Source organism: Pungitius pungitius, chromosome 6 (genome assembly GCF_949316345.1).
Source record: "Pungitius pungitius chromosome 6, fPunPun2.1, whole genome shotgun sequence".
NCBI lineage: Eukaryota > Metazoa > Chordata > Actinopteri > Perciformes > Gasterosteidae > Pungitius > Pungitius pungitius.
In genome coordinates, this window is record NC_084905.1 from 22,512,053 (window position 1) to 22,528,952 (window position 16,900).

Consider the following 16,900-nt stretch of genomic DNA (forward strand, 5'->3'; position numbering starts at 1 on the left):
CTAAATCTCGGGTACTAGTTGTACTTCAAAGAACATGAATACTTCAGATACACATCACAGTGTGGTATTAGTACTTGCACTGTGGTATAGGACATGAATACTTCAGATACACATCACAGTGTGGTATTAGTACTTGCACTGAGGTAAAGGACATGAATACATGCTGACGCATAATGAAAGAGTAGTCATGTATATTTCCAGATGACGTCACTCATTATGCCTCTGCTGGGAGAGGCAAACCACAGCGTCCGCGCATGCGCAAAGCTGCGGCTCTTCACCACATTGAAGCTGCTGAACTCTCGGAAGTTTAGCCAAGTTGCAGTGATTTAGCCCGACAGGCTAGCGGTAGAAACACCGTCCCGCGGCGGAAAGATCGTCATTTTGAGAGAAAAAAGTTATTTTTGACGGAATCCCTCCGCGTGCAGTGAACCGAGGAGGACTACCGATGGATTTAAACTGTTTTTCGCCGTTTCATCCGAGCGAACAACCGCGTTAGACGCCCGTGGAAGAAGTTGTGATTGTTTTTTTGGCGCTCTAGCAGCGCAGAGGAAAGATGGAGGATCTGCTGGAGTAGCAGCAGGACAACGCTAGCTGCTGGTCCGTCTGGTGGTCGTCTGTGTTGGGATTCGGAGCCTGGATTCCGTCACTGTGACTGTAAGTATGCTGTTTATCACTCTATCGTGGTACGGGAGAGCTTGCTGGCACAAAGCGTCTGTCCCTGGGACGGAACCGATAGTTAGCATCGGAGCTAATTAGTTAGCTCACTGAGCGGTCAGTTTAGCGTTTAGCTAACTAGCTGCCATCGCACTGCTAACCTCAAGTTACACTAGTTATTTGGCTTAAGCTAGTTGACTAATTAGTCAGCTGATGGTGGTGTCAGACCTATAACTGGGAACACTGGACACACACTCTGTTAACTGGGAACCCTGGACAAACCCACTGTTAACTGGGAACACTGGACCAACACACACTATTAACACTTGGGACAGACACACTGGGAAAACAACACACTCTGTTAACTGGGAACACTGGAGACAAAAGACAAAAACACTGTTTACTGGGAACACTTGGGTCATTCACAGTGTCACATACACACTCACTGTTTACTAGGAATACACACTCTGGTAACTGGGAACACTGGACACACACACACACAACAAAGTAGGGAATGTACATATTTTTGACCCACTGACTGAAAACCAGGATGCGTTTTAAAATAAATTGGGGTCATTTTTTGAAACTTGTGAAATAACTTTTAACCTTTAGTTTAAAATAATCAATATACTTGTTTGGACTTCCTGTATATGCAAGTGTCATAAAATGCCATTAGTCTACAGATTCAAAGTGTTTCTTTTAGATCTTTTTTTTCAAACAGGAAAACATAATTCAGACAGAATTAATTATTTCATTTCTTAGTAGTTTGTTGAGTCGACCTGCAGGACGCTGTCTTTGCATCTGATTGACAGCTTCACAGAGGACAAAGAACAGAGCGTTTGAAACACCTCAATCTCAGCTAATTGTGTTGGACCCGAACACAACGTTAACCACAAGATGGCAGTAACTTGTGTGGAGAGGAGACGTCCATCACTGGCTAGTTAATCACAACCAGCTAACGTTAGTTCTCAGTCGCCCGGTGACCAAAGGCAGCGTGTTTCTGAATGTTTTCGCTCACCTCAGCAGAACAACGTGGACACACGGCGGCTGGTTCTCTTCCTCCGCTGAAGCTGACCCGTCTTCCATTTTTAAATGGTTGGTGGATTGTTTCTTTTGTGACGGAGGCTGGATTTTCTCTCACGGCTCTGAATTAAGAACAAAGACGCTTGATTCTTCCCCCACACGGCGATGAAAAGCATTCTATGACAACTGGGTCATAAAGTTAGTTTCATCCAATAATAAGGATCATTTAATTATCATCATCCCTGTGAAATCTGAGGCAAAATTATGAAAAAGCAAAAACCTCCCATGTGGGATCATTACGGGCGCCTCCCTAATTGAATGGGGGGGGGGGGGGGGGGGGGGTGAGACGAAAGGTGTTTTTTCAAAATGACAAAAAACTACTGAGGGAAAAATTCAAGAGAGAAGTAAACATTGTAAATATGAGTTTAGTTAGTTTCAAGTCTTCATTCGTCGTGATGTTCCATGTAGAGTCAAACTGACCATGGGGGGGGAGGGGGGGGGGGTCTAATAGACGTGCTTTAAAGCTTTGTTTCACTGTGTTCCTGCTCAGATGGAGCAGCTAAACTCTAGATGACAGAAAACATGTTAACGGTTAATTAATTGTGAATTAATGAGCCACACTTTGGTCATGTGACCTCTGATATGTCTCTGCAGAGCTGCTGTTCATGTTTCCAAACCAACCCGGGCATGAGAGACCTTCTGGCTCCGAGGATGGAACCACATCTACTGGAGGCAGGATCTAGGTGAGGAGGTCACCTGAGGAACGCCTGGTGAGAGCCGTGTCTCTGATGCTTACTAATCAGCTGTTGTGTCCCAGACGTCACATGGTGCTCTGAAGAAGCCATGGGTAGCTGCTTAAGCTGTCCACAGAAAGAATCGGTTCCAGATAATCATCAAAGTAAATTCAAGGTGAGTTGATGGGGGGGGGGGGGATCTCTGTCAGAGTTCCAACTGAATCGCTCCAAGTCATGTGTCACACTGCGTGCTGAGGTCTGGTTGTCATGGTGATAGAAGACATCTGCACCAGCTGTCATGGTTCACACGCTATCAGGAACTAGAATTATAAACCGGGACGAGGTAAACCCCCCCCCCCTTATAATGGTTGGGGAAATCCTGGGCTGGTTAGCGCGTTAGCGTGTTAGCTTGTTGTGGCTGCTAGTGTTGCCACCAGAAGCTCGACAGATTCTGCAATAAATCTCTGGTCCCTCGTTGTTCCTCCCGTGTCGCGTGTGTTGTTGTGAGCGGTACCCAGCATGCAGTTCGGTGGGGTCATTTTTAAAATTGTACAATTATTAATGTTACAAATGGTTTGTGTCACAAGCTGTTAAAGAGTTTGTCGTGGGTTATTCACTGTTGTTATAAAGTTCTTACCATGACTCCATCTCAACACGGTACCTGTACAGGTGATAAACGTAGACGACGATGGGAACGAACTGGGCTCAGGTGTGATGGAGTTGACTGACTCTGAACTCGTCCTTCACACCCATCGGCGGGACGACGTCAGGTGGCCGTACTTGTGTCTGCGTCGCTATGGCTACGACTCGAACCTCTTCTCCTTTGAAAGCGGCCGGCGCTGCCAGACCGGTCAAGGTACCATCATGTCATCTGATGTCACTTCTCATCTAGTGACCATATGGACAAAAAACCAACACATCACCTTTTTCTTCAGGTATTTTTGCCTTCAAATGTTCTCGAGCTGAAGAGATCTTCAACATGCTGCAGGAGGTGATGCACAGTCACAGCATCAGTGTGGTGGAGGAGGCGGTGCTGGAGCCCCCGGCCGCCCACACACCAGCAGGTAGCTCACTCGCGCCTCCCTCTACGAGTGTCTTTGAGGGAAGAATTGTCCCTTAATCTAACGGAAGTGTCTCCGTGTAGCTCTGGGTTACTCGGTGCCCAACGGTGTGACCAGGATCCCGTCTGTGGGGGAGGCCCCGTCTCACCCCTCAACCCGACACCCGTCTGTGGCGAGCACCCGTCTGCCCTCCGTGGGAGAAGAATCCACTCACCCCCTGCTGGTGGCCGACGAGGCGGTGAGAATACCCATGATCCATATCTATGTAGAACATCTCATCCGAGTCCTGAAGGAGGCTGCGTCTCACGTGATGCTTTAAATGTTGTTTTGGTGTCGTCACAGCAGCTCGAAACAGCTGAGTTGTGATCTAATGAAGTTCTGCTCTGGTCCTGGTGCAGGTTCACACCTACGTGAACACCACGAGGCTCCTGGAGGAGCAGCCGAGCCCCGTGACGGTCACCACTCCTCTGGAGAGCCCCGCCTCCCCCCGCTCTCTGTGCCCGCCGACCCCCCCGCCTCCCCCGAGGGCCCGCGCCGAGCCGTTGGACCCGGAGCCGCAGGTGCTGCTGGAGCCTCAGGGGGTCCGCTTTGTGCTGGGCCCCACCCCCGTTCAGAGGCAGCTGATGGAGAAGCAGCAGCAGCAGGATTCGAAGGAGGTGGAGGAGCCCCGAGAGACTAATGGCCACCTGGCGACCCCCCCCGAGCCCGCCCCCCAGCTCTCCAACGGCTCCTCCTCCAATGCCTCCACTGCACCTCGGCGCCAACGCCCGCCCCCCCTCACGCCAGACCAGCAGAATGTCAACAACTCGGCCCAGCGCCGCACCGCCCTGCTGGACTACGAGAACCTGCCGCCGCTGCCCCCCGTGTGGGAGACCAGGAAGTTGAGCTCTGAGGAGGAGGAGGTCGCCAAGACGCCGTCAGTCAACGGCTACAACCACCACCCCCCCCCCCACAGCCTGCTGCACCACTCGTACTCCCACCCTCTGTCCCCCAGCCACGAGGCCTCCCACAACTACGTCAACACGGAGAACGTGGGCGCCCCGCTCAGCGCCCACCGGCCCGACACGGCGCGGCGCCGCACCGAGGGCGCCACCGTCTTCAACTTCGACTTCCGCCGGCCGGGGGGGCACGCCGAGCCGCCCAAGACCCTCAACTACATCGAGGTGGAGATGGACGTTGGTGTTGGGAACAAGGGCGCTTCGGACGGCAGCAACCCGCACACGCCGCGCACCCCCACCTCCCCGCTGCCCCCCACCACCCCCACCCGCCGCACCGAGCTCTACGCCCTCATCGACATTGAGCGGACCGCCGCCATGTCCAGCCTGCAGAAGGCCCGGCCGCGGGACGACGGCACGTCGCGCAAGACGCGGCACAACAGCACGGAGCTTCCCACCAAGAGCACCGCGTGAGCCCCCCCGAGCAGTGACTCAATGACCTCCTGGGGGCTCACGCCACATTCCTCCTCCTCGTATGGTACAAATCAGTATTACTGAACAAAGCATTCCATTTATTCTTTTATATGATTGATGCTGCTGTAACCGGGGGTGACGTGGTACACACGTGTGTTTATGTACAGTAGGTTCTGGCACAATAAATGTCTGTCCCGTTTTTATTTGTACTTCGACCTCCGCGGGTTTATTGATCCATCAGTTCATTCATTCCAAATGAATCAGTATCTAAAGAATATTACGTCTACTGCTGTGTGACAGTGGCAGAAATATAAGGTTTACGGCTGCATTTCAACCAACATCTTCAAGCTTTATTTACTATTAAAAACAGATGACCTCTTAAGACGTAGAAATTACCTTCGACGATGTATATGCAAAGATGGGTCTTTAGGTTCAATTATTTCATTCCATACAAATAAGATTCATCCTTACAGGGACAGTACTAATAAAACTGGAAAAAATAGACAAAGCAGCTGTAACGATAAGAATTCAAACAAATCACAACGTAAAAGATTAAAAGCAACAACTCCCGATCACGTCACTGTTTACTCATGTTTTCCCCACTATCAGCTCAAGCTTCCTCTCACCTTCTGTCATTTGAAATAAACCCCTCTCCTCCAGCTGAATGACACCTAATCAATAAGCAGCGGGGAATAATATTTAATCTACGGTCAGGTTCGGCTTTTCCACCGAAGGCCACACGGAAATGGACAGTTTGGGCTAGGGTTAACCCTGATAAAAGGGTTCCTTAAATATTTTAACAGTGACATCTCACACACACACACACACAAACTGTTACTTTTACCCAAAATGAAGTGGATATTTATTGGCAACAAAGAAATGCAAAAAACCACTTTATTTTCATCAAAACTGAAAAATGTGATGATACAGAAACAGCTGAAAGTCTGATTGGTCGAAGCAGTCATGTGACCAGAGTCTTCACTGAGTGACCAGCCTCCGTTTGGTCGTCTGCTCCACCAGTTTGTGATAATCCTCCAGTTTGTCTCGGACTTTGTTATAAACCTGTAAACAAGCAGCACTTTGGTCACACAGAGAAGATCCGAAAAGTGGCAACAGGAAGTGAGGAGACTCACGCTGCTGTTGGTCTGCGTCTCGTTCAGGGTGTGCAGCAGCTGATCGATGGAGGTGTACGGGAGCCACACGGAGGAAGAAGTGGCCGACAAAGGTCTCTGCAACGCGCCAGACACTCAGAGTCAGAGTTTCATCACTTGGAGAGAAGCGCGTAGAAGAAGTTCTTTACCTCGATTCCAAAGTACTGGTGTCCTCTGCCGAGCAGAGCGTCCACGTACTCCAACACCAGCTCGGCTGCAGCATCCAGGAGGTCAAAGTTTAGGTAGAGACGCAGCAGAGAGGCAGCGTCCACTTCCTGTAACAAACACAGCTGCATCATGGGAAAATGTCCACAAAGATGTAGCGTCCAATTGTAGGAAAGTCGACCTGCTGCTCACCTTGTAGGACTTGATGAGCCAATCAGGCAGAGGCACGCCGTGTGACAGCAGCTTGCTGATAACACAGCGGTGGTGGCGTGCGTTGGCAGAAGGGTACCTGTCCAGGTAAGAGGCGAGCAGCTGCCACGCCTCGTCTGTCGCACTGACCACAAAACAACAGCTGTTTGAATGCTATTAAAACCAAAGCAGCTCACAAGTTACTGAGATTTAATACCTGGACTCTTTGGTGTTGACGACAGAAGACAGCTGATTAGCAGCCAACCAGCTCCAAGCTTCATTCTGAGTCTCCTCCCCCCCAAACTGCAGTTTAATGCACCTGACGACCAAAGACAACATCTTTCCATGTTCTACATTTTAACTTGAAGGTGTGTTTATGGACATTCTCAACGGCGCCAAAAGACCGAAGCAGACAGGATGAGGAAGTACAAACTCACTTGAAGGTCAGACCCTCGAACACTGAGGTCAGGTTCAGTTTGAAGGTTTGACAGATGGACAAAGCCGAGTCAAACAAACCTGTTTGAACCAACAGCGTCACCATCTCCTCTGCTGAGGCACTTCCTGCACACACAAAAACATCTCACCAGGTCACCAGGGAATAAACGTGCACGTTACCATTAGCTCGTTGTTATTATTTAATAGACCGGGTGAGGGGGGGGAGGCGCTGGGTGTAGAGGGTGAGGTGGTACAGGAGGTAAAGGCCAGGGGTCAATGACCAAGGCAGTGCCAGTAATCACTAGGTGGTGCAGAAGTTGTACCAGCGATGGCAGCAGAGGGCGGGTGGTGCTGGGCGAGGGTCAGCCGGCTACGTGACACCACGTATTCCTTCTCCAGGTCTTTGAGTTCCAGGATGTCGACCTGACGTTGGACTGCAGAAAACAAGAACATTTATAGATTCATTTGTTATTGTGTTGAAGACCAATGAGTGACAGACGCCTTGTTGATGAAGGTCTGTTCAAGACGAGCCACCTGGTTCAGAAGAGAAGTCTCCATCAGAGTTCCTCTTTGGAGAAGCTCCTGGTCTCTCGTACTGAAAGACAAACATGTGGATACCACACGTACATGAAGGATCAGAGCGTTCATTTTCAGTGTTGCCGTGGAGACGTGTGGTCTCCTCTCTGCAGCTGGGACTCGCTGAGGACAGGAAGTGCAAAACGACCCGCCAGACTAAAGGCCCCAACAACACCACAAGCTGCTCGATTTGTCGCTTTTAATAAAAACATCAGATGGTTTGGTCACCAGATTTAGTGAAAGCCACAAAGTTGGCAACAGTGTTCTGAGTGAAAAGATGGCGCCGAGATCAAAGCTCGTCAAGTCGTGACGTCACAACGTCACCTTTTCTCCTCGTCTCACAAGATTTTGCCAAAAAGCAACAAGTTTGCAGGTGTGTGTGTGTGTGTGTGTGCATGTATGTGCATGTGTGTGTGGGGGGGGGGGGGGGGGGGGAGTGGTGTGCGTGTGTGTGTGTGTGCGCGAGTACCATGGCTCCAGACACGGGTTGGACGATCCAAGCGTACTCGGGTCTGATGAGACGGAGACAGTTCAGAGCAGCCAGGTAGCAGTTGACCTGCTTCTGGAGACCCAGACGCGTCCGAACCTCTCGACCGAGACGCATCCCCAACTCAAACATCACGGAACCCGCTGCAGAGACACAATCAAAGTCCCAGGTGTACTTTGCTGATCCAAGTGTGTACTTCCAGAAACCAGTAGTTGTTGTTGTTGTTGTTTACCTTTCCTGAAGTTGTGTCTGTTGATGTGAAAGGCGTAAAGCAGCTCGTAGTAGTTATGAGCCAGAAGGTCCAAACCTCGGGCTCGAGACTCAATGATACCAACGACCTGGTTACACAGCAATGAGCCCTCAATCCATTAGGAAATAGCTTCTTTCTTTATTATAATATTTATGGATAATATTTGACTAAAACACTAGCAAATCGTAGCACTTAAATTGTACTTATGACACTTTTCTATAACATGTTTTGTAACTGCTTATTTGATGAAAAATGTACTTTGTTACTTGTTCTTCTGAGTTTGTATCTATGTGGAAATGCACTTATTGTACGTCGCTTTGGATAAAAGCGTCAGATAAATGACATGTAATGTAATGTAACAGGTAATTATCACCTCACTTTTCCACATTTATATACTGAAAAAGATCTACGTCACATTTGATCGTCCATCTCGACACGCTCAGCTTTCATTTGAATATGAAATATGTATCTAGACTTTATGTGTGGGTTGCTGATGAAGCTGCACCCCCCCAGTTTGGGAACCACTGCATTACCTCATCGTGCAGGTTGACGTAGGAGAACTGGACCAAGTCTTGGAGCTGAGAACGTTCACAAAGAACTACGACCAGCTGACGGAGACAATCCTGCTGCCTGAGAACATTAGATATAATATTAATATTAGAATATTTATCCATAAGTAACCAGTAAAACCCCCGAGTCCTTTTTACAAGGTGCATCACAGCATGGATTCAACACGGCTATGTGACGTAGTACTGGTACTACGTCACATAGCCGTGTAGTACTAGTACTGTAGTACTACGTAGTACTGTTATTCAGGAGAACAAAGCATCCTGAACACGTTCATCACACACACACACACCTTTCTAAATCCAGTGTGTCTTTGTGTGTGCGCTTGTACATACATGCTGCTGTCGGGGTTCTGGGTCAGAGCTTCATATGCTTCACTGTTGTGTCCCAGGTCCAAATGATGTTTGAATATTCGGGTCCAAAGAGCCGCCTTGAGACAACACACATTACATTTAGATTCCACTCCGTCCACCTGGGTGCTAAACAATAGAAACACTCGATGTCACTGCTAGAGGTCACCTGACTGTTGATGTCGCTCACGGCCTCCGTGATGGCCAGAGAGGCCAACTGGATGACCAGCTCAGGCAGACCGACATCCTCCAGCAGGCGCAGCACCTCAACAGTACAAGTAAAACCAAAGTGAGCACACAGCGTGCTGAGATGGATCGTTATCAAAGGAAACCCCCCCCCCCCCGACAGAAGGACCCTGCCGTCTCTCACTGAGGTTTCTTCTGGACAGAGGACGTCCCATGTGTACACACCGTAACGCCCTTTTTAATTGTAACAATGGATAAAATGACACTGCCGTGCTGCATGCTGGGTAGAGCCATCAGTCGCTGCATGAAAACACAACTTTTTAAAAATAAGACGCACGTTGGACCAGAAAACTATTTGTTTCAAGTTGGTCGGCGAGTCAGTGGTGATCAGCTGTTCCTTTGAGTCAACCAATGAATGCGTTCCTCCAGCTTACAAAGCCCCGCCCACCTCCACACGCACCTTGTTGTAGTACTGTAATCTGGGTGTGGAGGCGGCTTCCTCCTCCTCGGTGCCTGTCAGTCTGATGAGGAACTCCTCCTTCTCCACCTCTGTTGCTGCCTCCTGGAAACACTGCAAGGCCTGAAAACAACAACAGAGTCGTCAACAACAACAACAACAACAGAGACAATGTGTGGCGCCGGCTGCCCCGTCTGACCCACCTTGTGCCCCTCCCCGTTGGCCAGGTAACACTGACCCAGCATGAAGCGACAGGAGCCGATGTTCACCTGACACCAGGGACCAATGAGACGCACGTACTCCTGTGTGCAAACAAACAAACAAAGAGCTGTGTAGGTAAGGTAAGCAGGGGGAACATGGTGTGTGATGTCACAGGTCTCCTCCAATCAGAGGCTGCAGATGGATCACAGGTGTCCTGCTACCTTCATATGTGTGCAGAGATTAACAAGCTGAAGGAACCTGTCACTCGCAGCAGATAATGAACCGCTTCAAGGATCAATACATTAGTGCAGTGGTTCCCAAACGTTCATGTCAGGGGCCAGTCAAGAAAAGTGTCCTCACGACCCATTTGTGGTTTTTAGGTTGGGAACCACTGCGTTAGTGCATCAGTGGCATTAAGGAATAAATGTAGAGATGATCTAACCCACCTGGAGCTGAGTATACTGGCAGTTACCCATCAGGCACTCTGGGAACTGGAACCCAGAGTTACTGGGCCAACTGGAAGGAAACCGGTTAAGATTCAACAACCAACCGGTGCAGAATGGGGAAGACAGGAAGTCCCCATAATCAATACATCAGGTGGTCAAAGGATACAGCAGCTGTGCCAGGAGGATGACCACGTTGGAGATCATGTGACTCCAGAGGAGAACCGAGCTGCTCTGCTGCTGAGAGTAGATCTGAGAGATGATCAGCTTCCTGGCTGCAGTCTGATAGAAGAGCTCCAGCACGGTCTGAGGACTCGACGCTGCCCGGAAAAACACAGTTACCTCAAATCTGAACTAAAAGCCTTGTGACTATTAGCTCGCCCTGAAGGTCATGCTTGGTACCATCGTCACTTCATACAGAAAACAGGTGGCGTGAGGCTGACCTGCTCGGCTGGCGGCGAGCGTCGGGGCGTCCGACAGCTCCAACACGGTGAGGTGCTGCAAGTTTGCGTCTCTGCAGGAAGTCACAACAAATTCTACATCTGGGTGTATTTTGCATATTTTCTACTCAACGTTTCGTCAACTAATTCTTTTTTGGGTGTAAAACCAACCAAACGCCGCCCCCCCCCCCCCAGAAACCAACAAACCGTGTTGTACCAGAACTCTGTCCTTCAGCGTGAAGCTCAGTGAGTGGGTCAATAAACTAGAAAGCTGGTGGTACTCACATGATGTCGATGGGCACAGAGGAGGCCAGGCTCTGACTGACGTGTTTGAGGAGGTAATAAGAGGAGAGAAGGTTGGAGCTCCGAGGGATTAAGTCCTGCTGGAGCTGCAGCAGCTGAGCCCCCCCGCCCAGAAACATCTGACACAAAGGATTTATGAGCAGATCCCTGGTAAACATCTCAGTGAAATATGAGGTCATAGAGCGTGTGTGTGTGTGTGTGTGTGTGTATACGCACGTTGTCTCCAAAGCGCAGGTAGAGTTTCTGCAGGATCAGCAGGTCTCTACAGAAAAGGGTTCTGGTCATGGCCAAGTGACACACGGCCTGACAGACCACAGAAACCGCAGAGCTGCTTCCCAACTGTTGAGACAGGCTGATCCTCAGGTTGAGACCTGCAGGAACACGAGTCCACGTCTGAACACGTCTGAACCAGAAGGACCGTCACACAACGAGCAGGTCAACGACGATGATGTCCATTTGGACCTGTTCATCCTAATTGGCTGCAGAACCCTTCATAACACGGTGGGAGACCTAAGCCCCGCCTCCGCTTTTGACAATTGACTAAAAGATTGTCATCAACAGGCCAACCCACCAGGGAGGACGAGTCCATCTACGCCCACGTCCGAGTCCGTCTCCAGGTCCATCTCCCTCAGCAGAACCATCATAGCTGCCATAGGGTTCCGGATGTCCTGCAGTTTGTTCTGGATGTCCTCAATCACGTTCTCTCTGCAGGAGACAACAGCATATTTAAATTAAACCTGGTTAGCTTCTGAAATACTTTGAATAGATCGTATTGATCGAGAGGGAAAAGGACGGACTCGTCATTGGAGAGCAGGTTCTCCAGAACCAGTTCAGCTGCCCTCTCAGGTGACTCAAGGTGTTCCAGAGCTTTCTCCATCTCATAGGCCATCCCTCCAGAAACCGCATCACTGACCAGCCGCAGACACTGAACCAGCTGCAGAAGGTCCCGGCCTAGATCAGGGTCTGAGGGTCCAGACCATCAGAACATCAGTATATAGATATTATCACTACAGCTTGATGATTTATAAAGACATGATGACCTTCGGTTATGGGCGTCTCCTCCTCAGAGAACAAGTACTCATCAGAAGACAAGTAGAGATGATCCACAGCGAAACAAGGCAGGAGGAACGAAACGAAGCCCTGAAACACAAAGAGCTCGTTGGACCCGAATGCCCCTGATCAAAACACCAGATCAATAGGATTAATAAGATGGAGCACCTTCTTCAGCAGGCACACCAGCCCAGTGCTGTAGCTCACACTGAGACCCACAGGGAGGGACTGGACCTCCTGGTACTGAAGACAGCAGGCATAGAACTTGGACCAGAACTCCACCTGAAGTTGACGGTACTCCTCCTGAGAAAACTCAAACTCTGTCACACTGCTCTGGAGCTGGAGGGGAGACAGGAGGACTTTATTAATAACTAAGTAAAAATATACCACGTTTATGTTCCAGTCGATATAATCAACATATTTAAAACATACATAGAAGATATAAGATGTAGGAGACAGAGTACCTCACTCTCCACGGCCACGGTCACCTCCTTCTTCAGATTGTCCCAGGACGGATCAATGATCCTCTGCGAGCCTCGACGGTATATCTGACACACAAGATCATCAATAACTAAAGCGCCAACATGTGTGAAGCTTTGACTACGACCCGGAGAGTAGAGCTGCACGTTATAGAAACATCTCCTTTCTCACGTTGCTTTAATGGTCAGTTAAGTGCTAACGCTACATCCAGAAAGGTGTCACATGGTCTATGAAGCCACGTCCAATGATGACATTTGGTCATAAGTTTCAGTATTTCTTTGTGATTGCATCGTTTCACTCAACACTTCAAGTAGAGATTTGTTTCTTACCTGCAGAGCTTTAACTATTGCTGAAGAAGTGAAGTGCAGAGGAGAGAAGATCACGTCCAGGTACGTCTCCTGTAACAATGAATAGCATAACAGTCTGCTCGGTTACCATGACGACACACATTCTTCATAGGTCATTTAAACAATGAGTCCCCCCCCCTCCATGAAGTCAGTCTGGTCTTACTCGGGGGTCCTGGTCCACTCCAATATGGACTTCTTCTTCAGGTGCAGGCTGAACAAACACCTGATTCCACTGACCTGCTGTGTTACTGAAGACAAACAGTCAATATCAGAGTTTCTGCTTCTGAGGAGCAGCAGAAAAAACATCATGTGACTTACTGTTCAAAGTTGATATATTTGACCACAGTGTTGTTGGATTCGTCCACCCAGACGGCCCAGATGTCTGTGGAGGTCAGAGAGAAGTCCACCAGTGTCTCCTGTGGAAATATGAAACAACTCTGCTACAGCCAAGCAGAGACTGGAATATATGGAACTTGATCAAGGACAGTCACACATTGTGATGATGTTCTGGACCTCTGGTGATGGTTTGAATTATGACTGAACACCTCAGTTCCAGAGCATTCAACCGATCCATCTCAGATCAGATCTCAATTAATTCGGGAATTGGGATCTTAGGGGGGTGATTTGCTGCAGAGGAATAATCATCAGCGCCAGCAGCTCCAACCTTTGATCCACGGTTCCACGTTAGAGACGATGACATCAGCAGGAAATAACATCACAGCTCACCTGTGTGGTGAACAGAGAGGAGACGTGGTCCAGGCTGTAGCGGTTGTTGTCGGTGGCGACCAGCTGCAGGACTGTGAACTGTCCTCTCTGAGGGACGGACAGGTAGACGCCGACACAGAGGCCGGACAAGGAGGACGAGACCCTCAGGCGGTGAGCCGTGCCAGACTGACGCTTCAGTCCTCTGCAGGACGGCATGTAGTCCAGCATGTCCGCCTCCAGCAGACACGCCTGCTCCTGAGGGGGGTGACAACAGGTATGATGTGGTACTTCGTCCAGTATACTGAAAATACTAGCTACTGGTAACTAATACTATGGATAGTACTGCTAGTATTTCAAAGTGAACTGAGGGTAAACTGTGTACAGCCTGTAAAGCCCTCTGAGGCCAAGTTCTGATTGGCGATTTTGGTCTACACAAAAGGAAATGAATAGACTGAAGGTCTCACCCTGATGGACCACATGCGCAGCTTGTGGTCCTGACAGAGAGCAAAGATGAAGGTGTCCTCCTCCAGCTCCCTGACAGCCAGACTGAGGGCCAGGTCAGCTGGACTCTGCTCCCCCCGGATGGATGAGGGCATCCAGCCCGACAACCTCTGCATCATGGAGCTCCTTTTCAGCTCCACCACCGACACGCTGCCTGCAACACACAAAATACACCTGAAGCCAGTCTGGGTGACCACGGCAACCTGTCTGAATGACCGTGCGGGGACCACATGATTCCCCGTCTGTACCTTGTGTGCCGAGAGGGGGCAGAGAGACCACCCTGATGCCTCCGGCAGGTGAAGCCAGAGCGTAGTGGGCCTCCCCGGACTCACTGAGCCAGGCTGTGGAGGTGCTGGGACTCCCATTCTGGCCCAGTACGCTGGGGATGAGGGCGCTGTGAGAAGGTTCATGCAGACTCAGCTTCCCCACGTCCGTGAAGATTGACTGCATGTGGAGCTCCGTTACCAGCTCCTGTGGAGGACAGACGAGTGAGTGGACAGGTACACCTGTACTGGTGTTAAACCCAACTAACCAGTTATACCAGTAGAATGGTTGGGGAAATACTACATTATATTTCATTTAGCTGACAAAGTGACTCACCATAAGTGCTTTGAACCAAGAGGTTCAAACCAGAGTAAAACATAGTAAACATGTCTTTGAAGTACACACACTGCTGTACATGGTGTGTGTGTGTGTGTGTGTGTGTGTGTGTGTGTCACTCACACTGCGGTACATGCGGGTGGGGTGGGGCAGCACCAGCCTGTGGACGCTCTGATTGGTGGAGACCAGGATGATGACGTTGCTGAGGGTTTCCTGGACCACGACTCCCCCAGGTAGAACGCTGCAGTGACTCAGCTGCAGCCTGACCGCATTGTTCAGCAAGTTGGTGTCCAGAGACTGTTCCACCAGCTGAACGCTGTCACCAGCAGTGCACCTGCAGAGACACACGCTCAGTATGATGCCATATGCCAGACCCAACAATGCAGAAGAGCTGGAGGCTTCATCAGAGCAACCTGGGCTCTCATTACACCTGAGCAGACTGATTTTCCTCTTCTGCTCACAACTCAAAAACCACTTCAACCCCCAATGAAGTCTTAATGTTGAGCTCTAGTTGTACTAAAATGTTATTCTTAATAAAAGCATGTTCTACATTTTGAAACCGGGATCATTATCCATCTCTTCATGTGGGTCATTAATCTCTAACATATGGTGGTGGTCTATTGAACTCACCAGTGAATGAATCTGTTACTGGTGACAGACAGCAGCTTCCCACTCTCTTCATAATGGAACGCACCCCCGCTGTCAGGAAACTTCTGTCCTCCAGGAAGAGCACTCACACCTGCAGACAGGAAGTAGTACTCAGTACTAGCATACTTCTACCTCGGTAACACGAGTAGTCATCATAATACTTCTGTAGCATTCTTCTACCTCAGTAACACATGTAGTCTTATAATCAAAATACTCTCAAGTCGTATTCTACTTTAAAGTCATATAGGTATAGATGTATTTAGCGCTGACAGTGATTAGTATATATATATATATATATATATATATATATATATATATATATATATATATATATAGAGAGAGAGAGAGAGAGAGAGAGAGAGATAGCCTTACATAGTTATATTAGCATACAGAGTTACTACCCGCCAGCGTGTTAGCAGTGCTAGCTGTTGTTAGCATGTCCTGAGTGCCAACAGCAGCTAGCCTGAGGTTATATGAGATTGGTCATGAGCACAGAACACATGAGCGCTGAATGGAACGTTACCGGGGAGGTTTACGGTCACATCTCGGAACCTGTGCTGAGTTTCTCTCTCAAATCCGCAGATCTCTATGAAGCTCCGCTCCAACACAGCCGCCATCTTGTCCGCTTCATGCGACCGTGACGTCAGGGAAACGAGATGTCGCGCGCTGCTGGTTCAAACGTTTAAAGAGAACGTGCACACGAAGAAGAAAAATAAGCGGAAGAAGAAGGAGGAGGAGGAGGAGGAGGAGGAGGAATGCTCCCCCTGAAGGCTGGAACATGCTTCTGCGTCTTGTGTCGAATGACTCGTTTCAATTCATGGTTCTAAAAAAAATCGTGTTGCAAAGCATTTCACCTCCAGACCACCAGGTGGAGCAAGGTGCTTTGTTGAAGACGACCTACAGAGTGACGTCTTTGTGTGTGAAAGTCGTTGGTTTATTTATTTATCAGACTTTTTTGCCCCGTGCATCGCCACTGCAGCTTTTCATTGCATATATAACACACTAACATCTGTAAAGGACAAAGTCTAAGCTGATTGGCTCTCCTTCAAAGCTCTTCTCTCTCCTTCTTGCTCCTCCACATCTGCTCACCATGGCTGCAGCTGTCTGTCCTCTGCATCCACCTATCTCCATCTTCTTTGGCTGTGTGTGTCCTGCTGCGTCTGCTGCTCCTAATCTCAATGCACTGTTTTTATATTGTGTCAACTCCTCCATTTTATTGGTCTTCTGACAAAATAAAAAATATCCAAGTTATTGATCTGTCATTGTGGAAGCCTGGACATTTTAATTGCTATAACTATTTTGAGAATTGTTGTTAGGCAGCTAAGGCTATCATTAGCTAAACTAGGGTATTTATGCGCTAGCATTGTAGTGCCATTGTATTGTCTAACCTTGGCTGATTGCTCCCATGTACAATTCTATAGATGGTGTGTCCTGTAGAGCATTAGAAATAAACTGACGACCCGGTTCACAAATTAATCATTAATAAAA

The 16,900-nt window shown here is 49.0% G+C and overlaps 2 protein-coding genes across 2 annotated transcripts; one reads left to right on the plus strand and one right to left on the minus strand.

Moving 5' to 3' along the window:
* Positions 1-14: 14 nt before the first annotated feature.
* LOC119196131 (fibroblast growth factor receptor substrate 2-like) lies at positions 15-5,090 on the plus strand. The gene is made up of 7 exons (XM_037451590.2): positions 15-654; positions 2,332-2,420; positions 2,495-2,586; positions 3,081-3,267; positions 3,347-3,475; positions 3,556-3,710; positions 3,871-5,090. The coding sequence occupies exons 3-7, from the start codon at positions 2,521-2,523 to the stop codon at positions 4,879-4,881; spliced, it is 1,548 nt and encodes a 515-aa protein (XP_037307487.1). The 5' UTR covers positions 15-654; positions 2,332-2,420; positions 2,495-2,520; the 3' UTR covers positions 4,882-5,090.
* Positions 5,091-5,715: 625 nt separating this feature from the next.
* nup160 (nucleoporin 160) lies at positions 5,716-16,108 on the minus strand. The gene is made up of 34 exons (XM_037451589.2): positions 15,936-16,108; positions 15,395-15,503; positions 14,888-15,098; positions 14,413-14,635; positions 14,128-14,318; positions 13,685-13,918; positions 13,277-13,374; positions 13,122-13,206; positions 12,941-13,009; positions 12,596-12,679; positions 12,300-12,470; positions 12,122-12,221; positions 11,879-12,044; positions 11,653-11,786; positions 11,298-11,452; positions 11,064-11,200; positions 10,782-10,852; positions 10,508-10,658; positions 10,342-10,411; positions 9,898-9,996; positions 9,698-9,817; positions 9,221-9,316; positions 9,037-9,131; positions 8,668-8,764; positions 8,117-8,222; positions 7,867-8,027; positions 7,356-7,416; positions 7,145-7,255; positions 6,824-6,947; positions 6,604-6,705; positions 6,390-6,531; positions 6,182-6,307; positions 6,015-6,110; positions 5,716-5,943 (listed from the first exon to the last, which is right to left on the minus strand). The coding sequence occupies exons 1-34, from the start codon at positions 16,027-16,029 to the stop codon at positions 5,860-5,862; spliced, it is 4,173 nt and encodes a 1,390-aa protein (XP_037307486.2). The 5' UTR covers positions 16,030-16,108; the 3' UTR covers positions 5,716-5,859.
* Positions 16,109-16,900: the final 792 nt, after the last annotated feature.

Coding starts and splice junctions, on each gene's coding strand:
- LOC119196131 (XM_037451590.2), top strand. CDS start 2,521: ATGGGTAGCTGCTTAAGCTGTCCACAGAAAGAATCGGTTCCAGATAAT. Junction 2,587..3,080: donor ATCATCAAAGTAAATTCAAG/GTGAGTTGATGG, acceptor GTACCTGTACAG/GTGATAAACGTAGACGACGA. Junction 3,476..3,555: donor GGCCGCCCACACACCAGCAG/GTAGCTCACTCG, acceptor GTCTCCGTGTAG/CTCTGGGTTACTCGGTGCCC.
- nup160 (XM_037451589.2), bottom strand. CDS start 16,029: ATGGCGGCTGTGTTGGAGCGGAGCTTCATAGAGATCTGCGGATTTGAG. Junction 15,504..15,935: donor TGTGACCGTAAACCTCCCCG/GTAACGTTCCAT, acceptor TCCTGTCTGCAG/GTGTGAGTGCTCTTCCTGGA. Junction 9,818..9,897: donor CCAACGGGGAGGGGCACAAG/GTGGGTCAGACG, acceptor TGTTGTTTTCAG/GCCTTGCAGTGTTTCCAGGA.